Genomic DNA, 23336 nt, shown 5'->3' on the forward strand with positions numbered 1-23336 from the left:
TCAGGTACTCATTTTATTTCATTGTAAATTGTAGTATCTTAATTGTTGTGAGAAATAAATTGGAATTGTTATGTAATAATAACAATTAGTACATAGTATCTGTAACATTTACATAAGGATAGGAAAAAAATTTTTCTTTAAAGCAAGAGAATCAATTCAAAATTTCTTGGTAAATTTCTATATTTCTGTTGGTTTAATAATGAGATCAAATTAATAATTATATAATAAAAATTAAATATAAAATATAATTAAATATTAAAGTGCGTTAGTTAATAACAATATAATTAAAAACAGAATATATACAAAACATATGAACACAAAATAATTTTTAGTATATGTCTTTCTTTATATTGATCCTCTGTTCATTGAAGAATTGAAACAAGTTGAATTGATTTTCCTTCTGCTGAGAAAGTGAATTACTAATTAGACTAAACTGTTAATTTTTTTTTCATGATTAACATTCTAAATTTTGCTAAGCAATATGTTTGTACATTGCCACATTCAGTCCATTAACTAGTTTTTTACATAGTGTAAACTGAAAATCAGTTGCCACAATAGTTATACATAGCATTTTCTATTAGAGTAAACATTACTTATCTGAAATAACTGTTAACATTTTAGAAAAAAGAAAAAAAAAGATACTGTTACACAATTAAATTTAGTTCATCGAAGGGTGATGAATGTGCCATTATGAAAGGCCACTTTTGTAATGAGATGTTATCTGTCTTGCCATCTAACAAGCAAAGTAAATCCTCCAAAAATCTGACATTCTGTATTTCTGTTATCAAACATCGTACTTCTTCTAGTAACTGGTTTGCTACATCATCCAGTTCCTGTGTGAAAAATGTAAAGATAAATAACTAAATAAGATTATTAATATTTAATCCACATTACAGCAGTTAAATTAACTTATAAATAGTAGAAGTATATTTTATACATTTCTTCTTTGAAGGTAAAGTTTTGTGGTAATAATGCATTTATTTAATGCATGCATTTTAGATAGCGTTATCAAACTGCCTTTGATTTAGATATACAAGTATTAATGTTTTAGGAGTGATCTGGAAATCACTCAAGAGTGCATTGTAGGACTAGTATATATATCAATATAACTTCCATCTTAAATGTAGCATAGTCCATGCTATACCAATAAAACCCAGAAAAAATGAAGGGGAAGGAAAAGTATACCTAAGTAAAAGATGTGGTTTTAACTTCAGAAAAACCACCCATGAGAAAACAAACTCAATTCAGATGATTATCAAGGCCCCAAAGCAGTGGTGCTTGTGCTCATTCTACCTACAAGTTTCTGAGAGGCTGGGGATACTTATAACTAGTATAGGAACAGTACATTTATGATTGTGATTTTTCAATAACTGATAAAATATTTGATACTTTTCCTTAGCAAATTAAAAATGTCTTTGAGAACAGGTCCAGGATTCCTAAAGGGACAACTTTGCCCATCCCTGAAATTTTATATTTTGCAAAAATATCATGCTAGAACAAAAATCAATCAGCTAGATCATCACTAATGGGTACACATTAGGAATTTTTATTTGTAGTAACTATTACTACATTTAATACTCTAACAATCTTTTATTTTGAGAGGCTGTACGTGCCTTGAAAACTTCTGGTGTGTGCATGTGCATGCTTTGATTGAAGTAAATCTAGAATCTAATTTTATAACAGCTGTTTATTTTTATGAGATTAGGTAATGATTTTTATCAGGTATAAATATCTTGTGTGCTATTTACCTGGAATATTAAAAAATACTTTAACAGTGTCATTTCATTTCATTTGAAAGTTTATTCAGCATGGTTAGGCATTAGGGTCTAATGTAAGTGCAATTTATAAGTAGAAAATAAATAGTTACTTTTCTGTTTTGTTGCAATTGTTTAGTTTCATGCTGTTTTATGTATACACCAAATATTTATGGAATATCATTCTTCATCATCAGTGGAAATAAAAGTGTTAAACAAGCTTATAAGGATTTAATATTACCACTTATCATTTGGAATTTCAACAGAATAATCAATTAATTTACCGATTTTTATTCACTTAACTTATATGCTTATTTAAATTTTTTATTACTGTGATGATAAATATTAACCTTCAAAAAGATTAAGTTGCGTATGCAACAAGAAATAAAAAAGGTGAATGATAATAAGAGAATTCAAAAATAACTTGCAAATATCTTACATATATATATATACACACATACAGGATGCCCATGAAGAAACAGAGAAATTTTCAGATGTTCTAATGGTGAAAATACTGAAAAAAGTTCATAAAAAACATAGGTCTGGAAATGCTTTGTTTTCTAGTTACGACTAGCGAAAGATTTCACCCGAATTTCAGCTTTTCTAATAAAAAGAAGCGCTTCTGTAATTTTTAGATCTAAATTAAGAACTAAAGTTGGTGGTTTCTTATGTAATTTGAGGTGGGAAACAGGATAAAACAGGTTCCAGAACTTCAGTAGTTTTTAAGATAGACGATGTAAAACACAAATTTGATGTCGATAAACAAGTTTTTTTTTAGGTTTGTAATACAATAGCTTTGTTAAACGACTTATAAATGAGAAAGATTTAGTAGCAAAACTTGTAAAGAATATTCTGAGAAAATTAATGTAAATATAGCCAATAAAAAGTAAATAAAGACTTTTAAAGTCTGTTTCTTAATGGAGCAAAACCAAGAAAAATTGACAGAAAATTGTATTCTTTTTGTACCTAATAAATATTAGGAAAACAAAAAAAATCAGCAAAATAAAAAAATAAAATGCATGAAATGATATATGTATCAGAATTACAAACCTCAGTTACAGTAATTGTTCGAAATTCCCTTTTTTACAATATCCACAGGCACTTGTAAAGAAGGGAATTTTGTCTGTATTTGAATTGTCTTTTATCTGTATGACAATTTATGACAACAGATTCTAACGAAGTACACAATTTTCATCGTTGACCAGTTGTTAGTATTGGCAATCTATACAATAAATTTTTTAAAGATATTTCTTAAATAAGTTTATTTCATAAACTATTTTATAGTTTTAGTTTATTTTTTTACATATTTATTTCATTTTACCTAAGAAAATTATTGAATATACACAGCTAAAATATTGTTTTACAGTAGAAATTTGGTATTTCTTTTAAAATTATCTTCAGTAATTAGCATTTTTGTTTTTAAAAATAATGTTTATTAGGTACAGAAAGAACAATACGATTTTCTGTCTATTTTTCTTTGGTTTGCTTCAATAAAAAAACAATTTTTAAAAGTTTTTATTTACTTTTTATTGGCTGTATTTAGATTAATTTTCTCAGAATTAAATCCTCTACAAGTTTTGTTATTAAATTTTACACATTTATTAGTAATCTAACAAAGCTATAGTAGCACAAATAAATAAAAAAATTTGCTTTTTGACACCGAATTTTGTATATTATGTCAGGCATCTTAAAAACTACTGCAGTTACAGTTCTGGAACCTGTTTTATCCTATTTCTCAGCTCAAATTACATAAGAAACCACCAACTTTAATTGTTAATTTGGATCTAAAAATTACAGAAACGCTTCTTTTTATTAGAAGAGCTGAAATCTGGGCGAAATCTTTCGTTAGCCATAACTCAAAAACAAAGCGTTTCCAGACCTATGTTTATATGAATTTTTTCATTATTTTCACCAGTAGAAGATGCCTTGAAAGTTTCTCAGTTTCTTCATGGAACACTCTGTATATGTAATATGAATGATTCAATTTTCTTGTATTGTCATTAATAATGTACATAAGTTTGTGTTACTAGATTCCATTTAGATACTCACATAAGTCTTTCTACAATTGAGTAAAATATGTTTTTATTTGAATAGGAAGCAATATATATGTGAAAACCAATATTTTGTATTAAATCTTTTTGTTTTGTGATATTTCATAAAGATAACATTCATGTGAACAGCTTAGAATCTCAAAACAAAATTATTTATTGAATTTATTTATGTATTTTTCAAAATTCTTAGGATTATAATGAAGTAACTAATGTAAATGATCAATATTCTAATCTCCAAAAACATATTAATAATGTCTTATATTGGAGTAAATATATTTTGTGTTACTCAGTAGAAATAGATCATTTTTTTTAATGCTTATAAACCTTATAGATCAAGAATTATATAATTTGCTAATTATTTTGTAAGATTTTCACAAATTTATTCTGCTTAAACTGAATGCGTTTCAATCAAATTTATAAATAAATGATTGATAATCAGCTTAGCACATTATACTTTGTGAAAATCTGATAATATGCAAAATTTAATTTTTTACACTTATATTTAATATCTGTTCTCACTGCTTCTGTTTACACTCAAGACTTACAAAAAAATAAATTTTTATTTTTACATGTGAATTTTTACTTTTATTTACTTGATAATCTATCTTACTATCAAATGGTATGAAAATTTGAATTTTGTTCGATAAAGACAAAAAATATAGAGGCTAGAAGTCTCTCCACAATGTATAAAGCTAACCAAGGAATGCTTATTTCTTTTCTTTCAAAAATTCTTTCAGAGTTGCAGAACCAGTGTTTTGATTTAAAAACTACTACTATGATTTAATTTTAATTTTGTTATATTTTTTATAACTTTCCAAATAGTACCTAAAGCAACTCTCCCCCAAACTACATTTTAATTTTTCTCTTTTTTATGGTTGCAATGCTTATAAATGTTGTGTTTTTAAAAAAAAATTTCCCCAACTTTCTTTGAACCACTCATTGATACGACTGTAGTTTAGATTTGAATTTTTAAGAAAGAAAAGTATTTTTTTGTCACTAGCAGAGCCTAAGTGTTTTCTCATAATGATCTTGGAAACAAAGTAAAACACTTAATCAGTTATTTTCATTAAGTATTCGATTAATTTAGTCCATGGTTGTTAAATTAATTGACAATTTTTCAAAGTTCATTCATTCTCATTATCTGAGTGCTGTCTATGAGACATCTATCAAAGAATATGTATCTATGAGAATTGTCATCTAAAAATAATATGAAAAACTTTAATCATAGTTTGGATGTCATGAGATGAATTATGTGCGACTTAATACTTTTGTAAATAAATTATTACTTTTTTAATCATACGTAAAATATGTTTTATAGTGATAAATTATTGAGAACACTTTAAACATAATAAATCTTTTAGTGCTGTTTGAAATTAATTTCATTCAGTTCAAACTTAGTTTATTTAAACTAAGCTTATTTTATTTAACTATGCTGATATATTTTTAAATTAAGCTATTTTTTCTGTTATTAATAAGAATTTTTATGCTGACAGTTTTTATGTATGAACTAAAAGATAAAAAATGTTTTACATGAATTCAACTGTCAAGGAGTGCATGGAAGTTACCATCTATGTGGAAGAAGCTGGATAATGCTATGTTGTATTAATAATAATCTGTTTACTGCTAGTGGTTCCTTGCTCAGTACAGATTAATAATCTGGTTTAAATTATTTAATACATCTGGACTGGTATAATTAAAATTTCCTTATTCAATTATAACAAATTTAATGTAAAAAGGAGCTGCATAATAATTCTAAAAGGATCTTTTGATTCTATTCTTCTGTCCACTTGGAAAGTGATTATTACATAAATTTAAGGTTTCAGTGTTTAACTATACTTTTTACATCAATAACTTTATTAATTAATTTTGTTAACAAAGATTAAAAGTTGATTAACTACATATGTTTAGTGATAAACAAGGCTAAATTTATTTGGTTTTCAAATAATATTATGGATTAATTAATTAATATCTAAAATAAGAAAAAAACATCACTTAATGCTTCTATTAATATTATACTGCATTTGTACAGAACGTTTATGCATAAAATAGATTCTGACCTCATATGCTTGCTTTAATGTTTTTGTGTGGTTTTGCATGCCAACTACTTGAAAAGATATATCTTCTATTCTGTGGTCAAGTAAAGTTGCAGCTCTGAAAAACTGATACCTTGGTAACTGCAGTTCGTCTGGATCATCTAGCTCAATGGTATGACTTAGTCGAGGGCTTGGCCAGGTATTTGCTAATATTATTTTATTTTTTGATGCGTATTGATGGCTTCTCTTAGGACTTGGTGTTTTTGAACATTGAAATTGAAATAATTTTGATGTATTTCTGAAATTGACAAAAAATATTCATATTATTACTTATACTGATTTTAAGTTTTTTTATCTTTATCTTCGTAATGAACGTATGTATTTCTTTTCCTGGGCTATGCAATCAACAATGTAGATTATGTAACTACAACTAATAATTATGTCACATACATAAACTTCTATATTTCATATAAAAGTTATACTTCATGATTCATGTAACTATAAATTATTTCAGAATTAGTAGCAATCATAATTTGAAATATAGCTGCAGCATTTTTTGTTACATTATAACAATTGCATTGCATGATTTTTTTTGTTCAAATTAATTATTTACTTCATTTTATGAAGAACCAAAGACTAATTGCAAATATTTGTATTTTTTTTTATTTTTATGAAAGCATGTTTTTATAGAATTGACATTTCCAATTTAAGATGGGCTAATTTAGGCGAGGAATTAAAGCCCCCTTTGTAATAGCCATATAATGGGTAATTATTTTGTTTTGATTGTATATGTCACATGGTTTTGTAACAAAAATTTGAACAAGCATCTGCAGCACTTTAGAATTCTCGTGGAGTTTGATTAAAACCAAAAATCTGTATAATATTTTGAAGACTCTACAACTAACATACAAACTTTGATATTTTTTTTCCTTTAAATGGTTGGACGGAGCCCTCTACAATCTCACCACCAGAATTTGTAATAGTATGTAGGCTGTTTCTGAAGAAAATGGGACTGCACTAATACGTTCTAGTAATGCATCAATTGCAGTAGTATGCAGTAAAATGCATCAAAATTAAAAAAAATCAGATATAGTTCCAAAAATGTCTTGTTTTTTAATTACGACTATCAAAAACTTTTTCACGCAAATTTTTGCATAAATGTAAACATACCATACTGCTTTTTGGAGGATGATAATTATGAGCAAATTTTTATGGTTTTTGTTGTAATCTGACATTAAGAATTTAAAAATCAATTGATTCCAATATTTGGAATCCAATCCAATATATTTGGAGGCCAATCAAGTGGATAATTTATTTTCAAAAACTGGTTTATAGGAAATTAGTAGGTAGAATTTTAAAATAATTATTTGGTAATCCTGGTAGAAGATACCATTTGAAATAAAGGCGTAAATGTTTTGTCAACACAATGGTGGATCTGGATTTTTTTTTATGAAGTCAGATAGTAATTAAACCAAACTTATTTGAACAGGTGAGTTAGATGATGAGAATCAATTTATTGCCTTAATTCCTGATTTACATCCTTTGAGAACTATATGATGCAAGGTCCTGTTAACTCTATTTTTTTGGAATTTTGTCTATTTATCTGTGAGGCACAGTTATGATCAATTGTTTTTTTAGTTAATCAGAAATCTTGGAGGAAAGTTCTTCATATAAATTTTTATTATTTGGCAGAATTAAATATGCATTTGTATATTTATTTTCAACAAGCATAAGCTTTATGACAGACTAATTTTGTAGTGTTTAAAATAGCATGCCTGTACGGTACTCGAAAACATCAATCTTTCATTTTCTGGATGAAAGATAAAAACTATACTAACTCTGCTTTGGAGGTCAGCAAAGACAATATAGGTGACAATATTTCAGGAAATTTTAGTTTAAAGATTGGACAGTACAGCTGTTAGAAAGACACCAATGTTGGTCACTACTCACTGAATCACTTCCTTGCAAATGCTATTTGTGCTTACTACCTTGTAAGTTATAACCTTACTGCGTATTGCTTCTATTTTCTGCATTTAATAAAATTAAAAAAAAAAATTAACAAAATTATTAAAAATAACAAAAGAAATAAGTAGGGATATAATGACAGTAACTCTTTTAGACATCTCACAGTACGTCTAATTTTCCCTGGATCCTGCTTTCAGTATCTTTATTAAAGTAACTTTATTTTTGGCACCTAGTAAATCTTCTATTACCAATAGTGACTGAAAATTCTGTTTTGTAGTTTTATTTTAATTCTTACTTAATTTAATGTTGTTGTAGAGTTCAGTTTGTTACGTTCAGTAGAAATTGAGCAAACCCACCGGGTTGGTCTAGTGGTTAACGCGTCTTCCCAAATCAGCTGATTTGGAAGTCGAGAGTTACAGCGTTCAAGTCCTAGTAAAGCCAGTTATTTTTACATGGATTTGAATACTAGATCGTGGATACCGGTGTTCTTTTGTGGTTGGGTTTCAATTAACCACACATCTCAGGAATGGTCGAACTGAGAATGTACAAGACTACACTTCATTTACACTCATACATATCATCCTCATTCATCCTCTGAAGAATTATCTAAACGGTAGTTACCGGAGGCTAAACAGGAAAGAAAGAAGAATTAAGTAGAAATTGAGCAAGGTCTATTGTTTACAGTAACTAATAGTTACTATCTGTGGTGGCATACAAAAGGTATAATTTAAAAAAAAGTTAATTTAAGAAAAGAATTTATTAATAAAATTTTTTACTCATTTTAGTTTTAAGAACAGTTGTATTAACATTATACTGTTATCCTTAGAGATTATGTATCACTTGTGTAAACAGTCAATAATTGTTTTGTATAGCGGCTAAAAAAAACAAAAAAAAAAAATTAAATTGTTTTAAATATCAGTAACTATTAATTTATTTAGTATGGAATTAATTACCATAGTTTAATTCTTTCTGTTTTCTTTTCAGTAAAAGTTGATTTATTAAAGATATATGATTTGTTTATTTACTCAAAAATTAATCAATTATTGACAATCGAACGAAGTTTATTTGGTACAGATTGGAGAAAATATTAAAAAAAAATTATTTATTGAGTTTTAGGAAAAAATAATGTATTATGATTAGATAATAATGGAGAGTTTTGGAATCCAATTTTCTGAATTGTTTGAGACTAATTATACTAAAGAAATTAAAATATACCAAAATTTCTCTTATAAGAGACATCTACAAAAATGTAGTATATTGAAAATATTTACATTTGTAATATAAATTTAGAAAATCCTCTCAGCAGGTTTCACTGTAAAACAAATGTATTGGGATTTATGTTAGTTGACAATTTTTATTTATTTTAAAATGCATTTCTAACGCTGCTTCCTCGTGGTAAACCGTATTTACTATTTTTCTTGTATAAATCAAGTATATATATTTTTAAAATTATTTATTTGTTGCTTTTCATTTCTATGGTTGTCTGTACATCTTTTTGTTTTTATATTTTTCCTTTGAATAATGCTGATAAATAATCTTTTTCTGTACTCCATGGCCGATTCATTTTGGATTTGATTCATAATTTTATGTGCTTTTTTTGTAGGTCAGTTATATAGCTTTGTTTTTTGTGTTGATAACCTTTCTTATTGTTTAGCCAAATAAACCCTTGTCAGAATAAATATTGTATTTTTCCAGAACCATCAAGTTCTGCAATCCATGGTTATAAGGCATAGAGATTTCTACCTTTACCCAAAATCCATTACACATGTTCTTTCTTTTTGCCAGTAGTTCCTTAAAAAAAAATTAATTTTTTATTTTAATACTGATGAGAATAAATTTTTCATAATTATAAAGAAACATGAAGATTTTTCTATAAAATTGAAGTAAATTAACCTGTTGCTCTAATTTATATCTTTACATTACAAAAAAAAAGAAAAAAGATTTTAACAAAACTTTTTTAAGTACAGAGAGGGGACTTAAGCCTTGTAACAAAATAGATCGATTTTTTGCAAAACACAGCCATTTTGCAAAACATTTTAGCATTTTGCAAAAAAACAGCCTAATCTACTTTTTGTATTTAAATGAGAGTTGGGTTCATGTTTGTAACAAACAGATTTTTGTTGTTTACTTCCTCAGAATCAATTTTAGCGAAGTCATAAGAGCAAAATCTCAGATTTCATCAAGGTAATACTGGTTTTTTATGTAATTATTTTTTTTAAGATGTATTTCTGCAAACAATTTGAAAGCAAAATAAACAAGACAGAACTTGAAAAACCTCTTTCAAAGTTAATTTTTTTTAATTTTGAGACTCCTGATAATGGGTTAGAACCAATAACAGAAGAAATTATGTGAATTTGATTTCTATTTTTGTATAACCTTATCAAATATTTTGACATGATTATATTTTTAGTGCATAAAACAAATAAATATGATAAAAAAGTACCTTTTCTGCTCACAAGATTTCATGAATGTGAATATATATGTTTTAAGATTTATGCAACAGGGAATAAAAATTAAACAATGTTTATGAAATACAGGTTGAGGCAAGGATGTAGCCTTTATCTGATATGGTTTTATTTGTATATCAATATAGTTTTGCATGAGTAAATTAAATACATTCCTTGTTATAATGCTTCTGATCTTCTAAAAGCATCTACGTGCTGCTATATGTTTATGAACAAGTTTTCAATTCTGGTAATGAGAACATACTGCAAAAGAATTTTCTATGAATTTCAAATGGTGGCTAGGAAATATTATTTAGTAGTTACAACTGAGATCAAATTGGTTCTGTGGTCTTTTTCTGATAAGATCCTGTGTTTGATAGTAAGATGAATGTTTATCATCTTCTAATTTTTTTGGAGTATAATATATTATATCTTGGTGAAATAGATGTTTTTAATAAAATTAAATGTTTTATAAAGATAAGTAGTATTATTAAATGAACATTTAGAAATAAAATACTTAAAGAGATACTGTTATATAAGTTATGTAGCAAATTCTATGAGCTGATATCATCACCATTAATATCAGTGGGTTGTGTGCGCAGCATACAGTCTCTACCATAGGATTTCAGTTTATACGCACATTGCTCTCTCACACATTGGCTGAATAAAACAGTAAGCAATGTTTTTCTTACTGTGTAATTTCTGTACAGTTCATAGCATATATGTATACTGCACAGTGAAAGCACTGCATTGTTTTTGCAGTAACTTTTACACAGTCATATGGAGTAGGAGAGTTAGGTCATAGTGGGGGGTGACAAGGCAAGTAGATGCTATCAACAGGCGTTGGCGAAAAGTGCCAATATAAATGGTAATGAGTATAGAAGTTGTCTGCATGAAAGTGAAACTTGATTAGAGCTCATGAACAAAGATTACAGAGTTCAGATGAAGTTTCTAAGATCAGTAGCTAAACATACCAAACTGAATGAAATTATTATTATTCTTGTATGAATATTTGAAAGTCTACAGACATCATCCAGCTTTTTAGATTCAGGGTCTGTAAGCAGCTGCATCCCTAATCGTGACACGTGAATAAGGGGTAATCTTGTACAAACTCAGACTAATCATACCTGAGATGTGTGGTTAATTGAAATCCAACCACCTATGAATACTGACTGGTATTCAAATTTGATTAAAGGAGATTATATTTATTAGGATCCGAACCCGGGAACTCTCAACTTCGAAATCAGCATATTTACAACGATGAGTTTTATCACTAGTCCAGTCTGGTAAGTTACTGAATGAAATGAAAGACATAGATGTGCACCTTGAGCTGAATACACAGTCATCAAAGAATAAGAATAAGATGAAGAGATATGATGGCTTGAGCACATAAGAAGAATGACTTAAAATATTCTATAGTTTAATGAAGAATACTGGCTGACAGGAAGGAGTTTAGAATGTTCAGACAATATCTGGGATGATTTTACTTGCTATAATCATCAGTTGTTTGGTTCAAACAACTGAAATAAACGAAGATCAGTTTCATTACCCGTATAGTACAATATTTAAATGTTAATGATCTGATGTACTACAAATTTAAATCTAAACTGTTGATTCAATCTTTATGTATTCAGTTATATTAAACTTAATAAAGTTTTAACTTGCATATTAGATGGTCTCAATTTGACAGTTAAAATATTATTTTAGTAATGATATTTTTTAAAACAACAATAAAAAACAACAGTATTTAAAAATTCATAAAAAACTTTACATTAGGAAAGAAAATATTAAAATTTAATGCCATAGGAAAGTATATAAAGTATCTAGGTATTTTACTGGTTTCTAATATACATTATGTAGCCCATATAAAACACATTAGTAGAATCTTAAGAGCAATTGTTTATAGGTTTTTTTTTAATAAAGACAGTAATATCTTAAAATAAAAAAAAAGTTTATAAGTGGAAGGAGTATATATATATATATATATCTTGAGCAATTTGCCAGGGAATTTAAGCAAAACCCACCATTGTTGATTCTTCTATTTATGTATATTGTATAATGATGTATTATTGTAATTATAACAAAATGAAAAAGTTATAAATCTTCTTATTTTATATAAAATTGGATCTTTAGATAAGCTTTTATTGAAGCTTGGGTGGAATCAAGCTAAAAATATTAAATCATATTATATTCCATTAAGTGAAATTGAAATTGCAAAAAAAATGGGGTGGATTATCAGGCTCTGTGTCTTAGATTTATAAAGAAGGAAAAGAAGAGGAATGTTTCTGTAATGATTACTTCAGTCTTAACTAACTAAATTATAAATATATTGCACTGAATAATCTAGGGTTGAATAACACTTGATATACCAAGAGAATATTTTTATTGTGAGCTGTACATGTACCTTTTCTAAAATGAAAAAAGAAACCTTGAAAATGAAATTCAAGTTGTCATCATCCTACTAAATTACAGTGTTTAAGTCTGCTAGCTTGAATCAGCGGCATTCAGAATGATAGTAAGATCATTGTCAGGCAAAAATCATTGAATCAAAGATCATTGTATTTGTCATTTTACAGGTGTCTGTAAAAGTGCATAATGATAAACAGTTGAATTTCATTGACATCAAAAATATACATTTTAATTATTTTAGTAATTTATTAACTTTTCTGATTTTAGTTATTATAACTTACATATAATATACATACATTATACTCTATTTTTTGAGCCTGAATAGGATGGGCATGTTAGTTTACCATTGTGTCTGATACCTTAATTATTTCATATTTATAAATTTTATATAGATAAAATATCATTTTATATTTTACTTACTTGAGAGAGGAATTCTTTTTGATGAATGTTTGTGTAATATCAAGATAGCTTCTTGTAGCAATTCCAAAATCCCCATGTTCTGGAAGATCTTTTAATAGCCAACCAAATTCAGCACTGGTTCTACTGTCAAATTGTAACATCGTTTCTGTTAGATTCTGTAATTCAATATGATACTGAGCGAGTTGAAAAATATTAATAAGTAACATTTAATAGCTTATCACTTAAACAACAAACAATAACTTCCACATTCTGTTAATGTATCATGTTGCTAATGTGATAAGAGGATTGAATTAATGTTTTTAACAAACTGTGACATATTTAAAAAGAATTATTTCCGTTAAAAAATAATTAGTTTTTTAAACTTTGATCTATTCTGTAATTATTTGTTGATAACACAGTTTTTAAATGTATTCATTGTGTATGTATGTACGTGTATGGGTGTGTGTTATAAATATTGTCTATTCCAGAAACATTTTATGAAAAAGTTTTGGATAATAACAAAACAAATTAATATCTGTTTTATTATTGGATTTTATAATTTTGATTTCTCAACTAATTCTTATTTTTAAGATGGAATTCTTTGTTTAAAAAAAAATAAAATCTATATTCTTTGACATCAAGCTTAATTTTGGTTCCAGAAGTAGAATTACAGTTATATTTTATGTATAGTAATACTGCATAATTTTAACTCAAACAAGGAGTCATATTTGATAATAAAGAATGAGAATTGAAAAAAAGAGTTTTTAAAGAATAAATTATATAAGAAACTTAAAAATTTAGAAAAAACATTTATTATCTATTTATGCTACTGATTTTTTGCTGATTATATCACTCACTGGATTTGCTGATATGTTTGCAAATTTCTATAATAATAGTAAATTTTATTAAATGTTAATATGTAGGTCAACCCACAAAGATTTTTAAACTTCATCAGTTAAAAGTTAAAATAATCAAAAGGGTATAATTTCAATATAAATTAAAATTTTTGGTAAATTTTGATATTTTATTTTTTAACTGATAAAGAACATAGAAAAAAAACATTCAGTGGATACTTTCTACATTTTTTAAGGAAAATAATAAGAAAAGGTAGAGATTTTAAAAATAAGTAGTTCTAAGATTGCAGCGATTTGAATATTATACTAGGAATTAAAAAAAAAATTCATGCAATAATATTTACTTTTTAGAGTATAAATCTGTTATTTTTGTAGAGGGAACGAAAGGATATAAATGTGGTATAAATTTTATTTCATAAGGTAAATAATAATTAATGTTTTCAATCTTGTTACACAAAATGTAAATTTTAAAAATATTTAAATTCAAATTTCCAATACTTAAATCTAAAAAGTTAAAAGTTAAATCTAAAACCCAAAGTTAAGTCTAAAAATTGCTAAAATAACCTAATCAATGAAAGAGAATTTTACTTACTCTACTAATGATGTACGTTTTTATATTGGCTGTAAAATAATTGTATGGTCTGTATAATAATAATAATAATAATAATAAAAAATACATGTTCTAGTCGCAAAAAAATACATTTTAATTTTAAAGAGAATAAATTTAAAAAGAAATTATTTTTTTGGGATGAATGCTCTAAAAACATTTTTTGAGTAGGTCAATCTAATTCAATTTAATATTAATCAATTTTTAAACAATTGTACAAGAATGAATAAAAAGTTTAATCGTTCGAGTTGGGCCATTGTTTCCTAATGTGGTGTTTAACCATTTGATAATTTTTTCTTTCAGGTTTAACTAAACTGCTGAAATAATTCAGCTCTTTGAATTATTGAATGGCTAATGCATACATATACAAAAATACATAATGTGAATTTTATTTTTGAAGTAAAGAATAAAAGTAAAAGAGAAAGATTGACACTTAGTATTAATGGATATAAAATCAACAAATTTTTTTGTTTTTGTAACATTTTTAATAAAAAATTATTTGATGGATACTAATTAGTTATACAAGACTATAACCGGCACCGGATAGTTAAAAGTTATTAAACTTCGTAGTACACTATTTAAATAATATTCTGTATTTGAAACACTGGAGCGCTGAAACGAACATTTTTACTGGATTTGACTGTTTTCAGTCGACGTATGCTCATAAAGCACGACGCGTAACACTAGGGAAATGATGTGACTAATTATTAGGCGCCGAAAAATACCGATTACTCTCGAATAATCACGATTGCTCCCATTACGTACCTCGAGACGGACAGGTTAATACTTGCTAGTAAGGTGTGCGTTAAATTTCAAATAAATAAATTTTATTAATATAAAACGTGTTCAGCCATACGATCAGCTTTGTTAAGGTAATACATTTATGTTATTTATTAATACTAACGCCATTATTATTGTTGTTATTATTATTATTATTATTAATCTATACTGTTATAATAAATAAATAAAGTTTGAGTTTCAGGAGTGATCCAATAACTGATATAAAAAATGTTTACATACTCCTTTCCCAAATCCATAGGTTAGTAATTACGCCACCCTACTCCGTTTGCTTCTTATGACGCCCCTTTTTTTACTTATGGTAACAGAATTAGCTACATATGGTAAGGTAAAGAATAAAGTCTAACTGTGAGAAAGCCGTTTACATATCGACAAAAATTTGAGTGCGATTCTTTAAAGTCTAACTGTGAGAAAGCCGTTTACATATCGACAAAAATTTGAGTGCGATTCTTCCGGACCAAGAGAGTACCATCACTAGGACAGAAAATATCTTGAAGTTCCATAATACCCCCCGTCCCTCAAAGGACTCATATCTTCTAGCCCTCTCCATTAATAACATATGGTTTTTGTTTTTTTTAAATGTATTCTACCAGAGGGAAAAAATTAAAATACATATGGTTTCAAGAGTTTCAGGCTCTCTTGCACACTACGGGTCTTTAACCTCAAGATTTTCTTAAAATTAACAAAACTTGAGATATTCTATTTTAAAAAAATCCGTCTAGGAGAAAATAAATGTTACGCTTTTTCTCCCTGCCATTTTGTCTTTTTGTCTCAGATCTATAATTTAAAAAAATAAATATATACATAATGGTGTCCCAAGATGGAACCAATGTAACCATTCTTTTTAAAAATGTTTTTAATCAACGTTTTCCGTTAAGAGCTTTAATCAAGCTTTTATTTAAAAATTGAAAGCTTGAATTATCCAAACCCCCTTTTTCCCGAAGTGTTATGTTTCTTAGAAGCCAGAAAAAAGTTTTAGTGAAAATTTAAGCTACCAAATCGGCACCCGCTTTTCTTGCATTTTTAAGTACCATTAATAATAAAGAAAATAATATTTTGCTCTTAAATTTTGTTTTCGACCTTTATAAGTTTTGAGACCAATTAAATCTCATTGTAGTCAACCCGAACTTTCAGTTAGTTGAAAATGAAATTGATTATTTCCTGCCTTCATAATATGAAAATTTTTAAATACTATTTTAATGTTCTCATTCTTTTTAAAGATTTATATTTTTGGAACTACTAAAGATTTAAATAATATTTAACATGTTTGGGTGCTCCATGGTCCTCCTACACCCTTCATTCAAAAATATTAATGTTTAATGGAAATATTAAAAAAGGGTCAATTTTTGGGTCTTATTTTGAAAGCGTACGAAATTTAAAATTGTTATTGTAATGGTAAAAAAAATAAATCCGAATTGTATTTATTGTAGTAGACGCCAAAACAAGGCAATAACTTTCAACATTTTATTCAACGGGTCCCTGTCGATGTTAGGAAGGTGCCACATGAATTCGTATAAATAAAATTGCAGCATAGATTTTGATGTACCAGACACCTTGTGATTCCGTCTTTTTGCTGCTGCCCATAAATCTCCACTGTGTTTGTATGTCCGGCGGTAATTAGATCTAAAATTTTAACGAGTGATTAACAATTTGATGAGTAAAATTGTAATCTTTTAGATTAGGTTTATGATAGTAATTCCGTCGACAATCAGAAATTACGTTCGTCCCAGGTCTAATAGACTTCTTTGTGAAACTTAGCAACTTGTTTTTCGTTCGTTCGGAGATCGCGTATACAAAAAATTCTTTAGTTACGCTGCGAATTCCCACAAACACGCACTGCTGAAGCTAAACAGTCCCTATTTTCGCCTTGAAAATAGAAATTTTATTTCCATGTTCAGACTTTCCTGCTTATTACTGGGTTATGGAGTAACAAGTCCACACATATTTCCCTTACAAAATTTTTCCAATCAGTTTCAGCGCACTACCCGTACTAAATAAACTCTTTGTTGCATAACTTAAAACTGGTATATTCCCTACTATATGCGCACAGGAAATAAAAAACAACTTCTGATTTCAGTTTTCTGGATTGCAGTCACATACCGCTGTTTAAACGAGCAGAATTGCGACATCTCGCCTTTGCACAAGACCATCGCTTAATAAAAGAGATATGTCATGACCCCATACCCAAAGCATTATATTATGTAAAATCCCTTTGGCTTGTAAACAGCGAAGAGAATGTTGTTTATCTGGCATCTTACAGTTTAAGTCAATCAAATTCATGTAGGCTGAAAATAATGAACAGAAACAAGTGCAACTAACACACGCAATACATGATTGAAATAATTGACTGCACTGACAAGAACATAGCCAGCGATATAATTATGATAAGGCACGTTGAAAAATTACTACATCGACAGATAAGATAAACATTAGCATTTTAATGTATTATTAATTAATTCATAAATAATTTACAGAACGATATTAGTAATCCAGAAAATTAGAAATAAGAATTATGTCCGATTTCGAAATAAGACCCTAATTGTTTTGCCGACATCTTTTTCGAATCGATTAAGTTGCTGTAGCGTGATGAATAATGATACATAGTCTGTATCATTCTGTTACTCAAGGTTTCTCGCGTAAAACTTCAAGAAAATTAGTGGAGCAATTTAAGATTAAAAAAAATATTCTCGTACTCAGTAGAGCCTTAGTTAAGCTTGGTAGCAGTTTATTTAATTTTTTCTAAAACATAAAATAAAGACTCTTTTTAAAATATAAAACTGAATTAAAAAATACACTGTAAGATTAAAATAATATTTCTCCAATTATTCTTAAAATTTAGACCATTGATTCCCAAAGTGGTCCAGGTGGACCCCCCAGGGGTCCACGGGAGACTCGACGGGGGTCTACGTTGGCGTGACAAAAAAATGGGGGTTCACAATTCGTAAGCGGGGGTCCACGAAAATTCATCTGGTTTCGATAGTGAAGAACTGAAATGTTGGCTTGACTTTGCGTATCAATCTAGGCAGATAATGTTTTGAGAAGCTCAACGACTGTTACTTGTAAAAACTTGCATATTCCATATTCAGTACAACGAACGTGTCGAGACTTGCAAAGCGCCGCCGCCGCCGTCCGCAACGCTTGTTCAGACGTGCAAAGGGACGAAATACGACTTGTGGTGTGTGTGCTAGCAATCTTGCATGAACTTGTTTGATTCTTCACTAATATAAATACGATTGCCAAGGATAAACGTTACTCATTTGTTTCCGGAAATTTCGAAAAGAAAATTAAAGTGAATAGATGTTAGCGTTTGCCAGTGTCGGAAAAAGTAGTAAGTACTTACCTGTTTTTTTGTTATAATAATAATAATAATAATAATAATAATAATAATAATAATAATAATAATAATAATAATAATAATAATAATAATAATAATAATAATAATAATAATAATAATAATAATAATAATAATAATAATAATAATAATAATAATAATAATAATAATAATAATAATAACAATAATAATAATAATAATAATAATAATAATAATAATAATAATAATAATAATAATAATAATAATAATAATAATAATAATACACAATCTGAATATTGAATTGTTTGGGGTAGTAGATAAAAAGGGATATCAATGGAAAAAGGTCACTACTCCATTAAAATCAAGTTCACATTTATCGATACAGACAAAAGACAAATATTGGCATATTAACATCGGAAATTTTTACAGCTGCTATTTTTCCTACTGAGTGTAGAGAAAATGCATATAATTCATTGTTTTCCGCAGAATGAGTAAGACTAGTTTACCGGTTTACAATATCTGTTCCAATGATTTTTATTAATTCAGGAATCTGAAGTAGAGCTGCTTTCTGTGAGAGTAATGATTTTATTCATAAAAAGTTACTGTAAGGAACAGAATAAAGGTGTCATTTGTATAACCTGCATTTTGGTAGACTATACCATACTGTGTGCACAATATAATCGGTTTAGTGAAGAAGGGAAAGGGATACCACTTCACTTTCCCGAATAAGCTTGACACAGGATACTTGTCATTTGTAGGAATAGCTATGTCATTATTGTGAGCGATTGGTGTTTCTGTCAGGTCGCCTACAGCTGTTATGATTATGGAACAAGCATGCTTTTTTTTACTGTTGAGAGAAATTACAAAGATTACTTTTCGGATTCATGCAAGTAAGCAATAAGGCGTTTAGTTTTACAATGAATTTCTTGTACAGAAATCAATTAAAGAACCTAAGGGAAATAAAAAAAAGAATACATCTAACTTGGGTGTACGAATTCAGACTAAAGTGTTATATTGTTGAGCTATCTATATAGTCCTATTCTATCTGAATTCATTTTATATATATATATATATATATATATATATATATATATAGGAGATTGTAGTATTAACTGAAACCTCACAAATAAGTTAACTATTTTTGTACTAGAATCACGTTTCAAATTTTCTAAATTAGATTAAGCCTATAACATGACACTTTAAAACAAATTAAAGAAAAGAACTTTAATGTTATTACTTGTTATTTAAACTGAAAATTGATTGAACTTGAATTATGATAAAATTAAATGCTTAAAATTATTTATAAAACTGTAATTTAAGAAATTAATCGCTTTTACGTAATTTTATTATGTTCAGAATATTAGTAATATACGTTTCTCGTCTAAATAAGCTCTTAGGGCTTTTCTCCTTTTCTTAACACAAATTTTAATTAAATTAAAATCACTATATTGAGTGTACACACAGAAATATATTTCGACTGTACATTATTGCTTAATTTTTCTACGAACTAACAGTTAATTGTTGAGATTTAAATCTAATTATTATTATTTTTCGAAGAAAAATTCATTATCGTTCCCTCAAATCAGCTATTGTCTTTGTAACTAAATTAAAAACTATTTTATAAAATAAGAGCATTCTATTATGTACGATTCGAAAAATTATGCCTTGCTGTTTTTTATAAACCAGTTACACGTTTCAGAAAGTAGTATAATTTTCCATGTTTTTACGTGTTACCTCACTCAAAAAAGGAAAAAAAAAAACAAAACAGGAAGCTAGTACCTTCATTGCATACTGTAATCGTCTTAATAATGTAACTCAATAAAATAAATTCGTTTATCACTTGTTTCTGTGGGTATTACTTGTAAGAAAAAAATGTTCAGATATTTAAAATATTTTGTATTATGTAATGTTGATTATGTAATTATCAAACACTTTCTAACGTCAAGGGGCTATAAGACTAAACCTAGTTTTTATTCCCGTATTATTTCTCTTTTAGTTTGTTTTTATGAAAACTTGTAAGTAGTTAAGATATATATATATATATATATATATATATATATAGAATAGATTAAGTAATAAGTAGTTAAGTAATATATAATAGATTTACTGAATGAGTGTAATTCTGCGTTGATCGTATATACATATTATTTAGTTAAAATTACAATCAGTTCTGAATCGATTTAAGATTTCATATTCCAACCAAATTGATACGATTTTTAACTTAAATAATATTTTTAAAAAATGTATAATTATCTTGTAGAACATAAACGAAAAAGAGTATATTCTGTTTGCCAATTGGGGAAATTCGTGATAGAAATCCAGACTTAAAAAATAGGATTTAAGTTATTAAAATTTCATATGCTGCAGTATTTTAATCGATATTTGATCCTATTATCCAAATTAGTATTTAAATCATCACAATTATTTCGCTCAGGTGTCTCCTTTCAAAATTAAAGGAAAAAGGTTTTCTGCAAAAAACTGTTTCAAATTTTATATACCTGTTCCTTTTTTACAATAAATTTCCTTTTATTTGTTTGTAAAATACATCAGGGGTAAGTAAGTTTTGAAAATAGATTTTTCAATAAAGACGATTAGGACTTTAATCCGATGTTTTACGTTAAAACAGCCTAACTGTAAATAGAAGTAAATTTAAATAATTAATCTCACTGCTGTCATTTAAATCTGTATTTAAATAAGTGCGAATAGACAACAATCATAATCAGTGTTCTCGTTTAATTTGCTTCAGCTTTTTATTTAAGAAAATTATATACATATGAAAAACGAAGATATTTAGAGCAATATACTCGTAAAATAGTAAGAGCAAAACCGAATTTTTAATTTAATGAAATTTTTTAACTAGAATTGTGTTTTTTTACATGAGTGCAAGTATACTCAGAAAAAGATAACATGAGACAATTGCAACTTTAAAATTTTTAAAACTATTTATCATAGCCTAAAATGAATAGTTATTATTTAAAAATAAATATTATATTATGAATTATCAAATTAAATTAGCTTGAAGGGTTTTAAATTATTTTTAGTGCAGAAAAAATGTTGTTTTTTAAAAAAGTAAAAAAAAAAAAAAAATATTTGCTTAATGTAAATATATTCCTTAATTTTCTATTTCTTTAAAGAGCTACATTTGTAGTTATGTTTATTTTAGATTTTAATATGCAAGTATATTTTAATTTGTACTTCAGCTTAAATAAAAGGATTCAACGTGATCGTAATACTTTTATGAAAAATTTTAGTAAGCAGTCTAAAATTTTGACGCACAAAAAAAGTTATTACGGCTTGTTTTTATTTATATTATATCGAATTTATAAATAGTATTCTATTTATTTACCAGTACTGGTATCCTGTAGAAATGTATTAAAAAGTCTGTACATAGGCCTTAATTACAATAAAAAAATACATTGATAGAACAAGTTTAAAATTGAAATGCATATCTTCTAACTTTGGACTAAATTTATTCAATTTTATAAAAGCTAAAGAATTTAGTTAGTAGAGTTAGCGTACTTGATAAAATGTATCAACTACACACATACTAATATACACCGATATGCAGTACTTATATGATACTTAATTTACAAATTACAACGATTTTACAAATAACAGTTAAATTGAAATACTAGTATTATATAATTACATTTCTAAATAAGTTATTGTACTTTTAATGGAGGCTATTGTAAGTAATTTTAATGTATTTAGTTTACAATCGCTTTAATTTATTCCTTTAATTAATGAAATAATTAGGCCTAACGTTATCTATTGATTAATAAAGTCTTTTTTACATGGCCTGTAATTATAAAACAATATTCTTGTATTCGTTCAAATAATTTTATAATTTATTGGAAAGGAAAACCTTCAGCAGAAGTACCTTAGTCAATGAATTTGTCGTTCCTTACTCAGATGTTGGTCTGCAATCGCTGAAAAAGACAATAGAATAGAGGAAGTGAATGAGGAAACAGTTGGAAATTATCACGTAACTGAACAGAACTGTAAAGAAGAAGAGAGTTATATTCTACTGCCTCCTTTACCACCTGAACTGAACCTTGCAATTAATTAAGGGCCAGAACAAAAGGGGATGTTTCAGTAGCCGCCACCGTCACTGCCGCTGCACTTGATGGTCTTCTGGTTGCTAAGCAACAAACTCATGCCACGTGACGTGTAACCTCATTAACAATAACCGCACATAGTATGAATTGCGATCTCATTAACTATATTAATGTCATTAATTTTGGGACCCAAAATGCACACGCACAAGAAATATTTTCTCTTATTTTCGTTTTTCCAGTAGGATGAAAAACGATTTTCATGTATTAGTTTTAATATATGAAAGTCCTGTTTATTCAAATTGTATCAGAATGGTAATATTTACTTTTTCTATCTCTTGACGTTTCATGTTCCAGGAAACCTAAAACCAAAAACAGGGGTTAATGTTCGTACCTGTGTACGTGTGTTGGCGTGTTTAAAGTTTAATAAATTTTTACTGGATTACCGATTGTGAAAAACGTTTATACAGAAACTCGTGTATACGGAGTAATTTGTTGGTAAAATTTTGGGATAATTATCTCCTGGGAGTTGGGAGATTTTTGGAGGAAATTTTTAAAAAGTTGTAAACATAATCTCCACTTTATCTCAGTTTATATCACTTTTTATCTCCACTTTAGCTCAGAACATGCATGCATGCTTATCTTATAATTAAAAAA

General features: G+C 27.4%; 1 protein-coding gene across 2 annotated transcripts; it reads right to left on the bottom strand.

Moving 5' to 3' along the window:
• Positions 1-168: 168 nt before the first annotated feature.
• Positions 169-22666, bottom strand: LOC142320323 (uncharacterized). 2 transcript variants are annotated; one of them, XM_075358029.1, is made up of 4 exons: positions 22505-22666; positions 13077-13231; positions 5863-6136; positions 169-833 (listed from the first exon to the last, which is right to left on the bottom strand). In XM_075358029.1, the coding sequence occupies exons 2-4, from the start codon at positions 13214-13216 to the stop codon at positions 645-647; spliced, it is 603 nt and encodes a 200-aa protein (XP_075214144.1). In that variant the 5' UTR covers positions 13217-13231; positions 22505-22666; the 3' UTR covers positions 169-644. The 2 variants fall into 2 exon arrangements, with proteins under 2 accessions (XP_075214144.1, XP_075214143.1); XM_075358028.1 differs by lacking the exon at positions 22505-22666 and having other exon boundaries at positions 13077-13350.
• Between the last annotated feature and the right edge of the window lie 670 nt (positions 22667-23336).

Source organism: Lycorma delicatula, chromosome 2, assembly GCF_047948215.1.
Source record: "Lycorma delicatula isolate Av1 chromosome 2, ASM4794821v1, whole genome shotgun sequence".
NCBI lineage: Eukaryota > Metazoa > Arthropoda > Insecta > Hemiptera > Fulgoridae > Lycorma > Lycorma delicatula.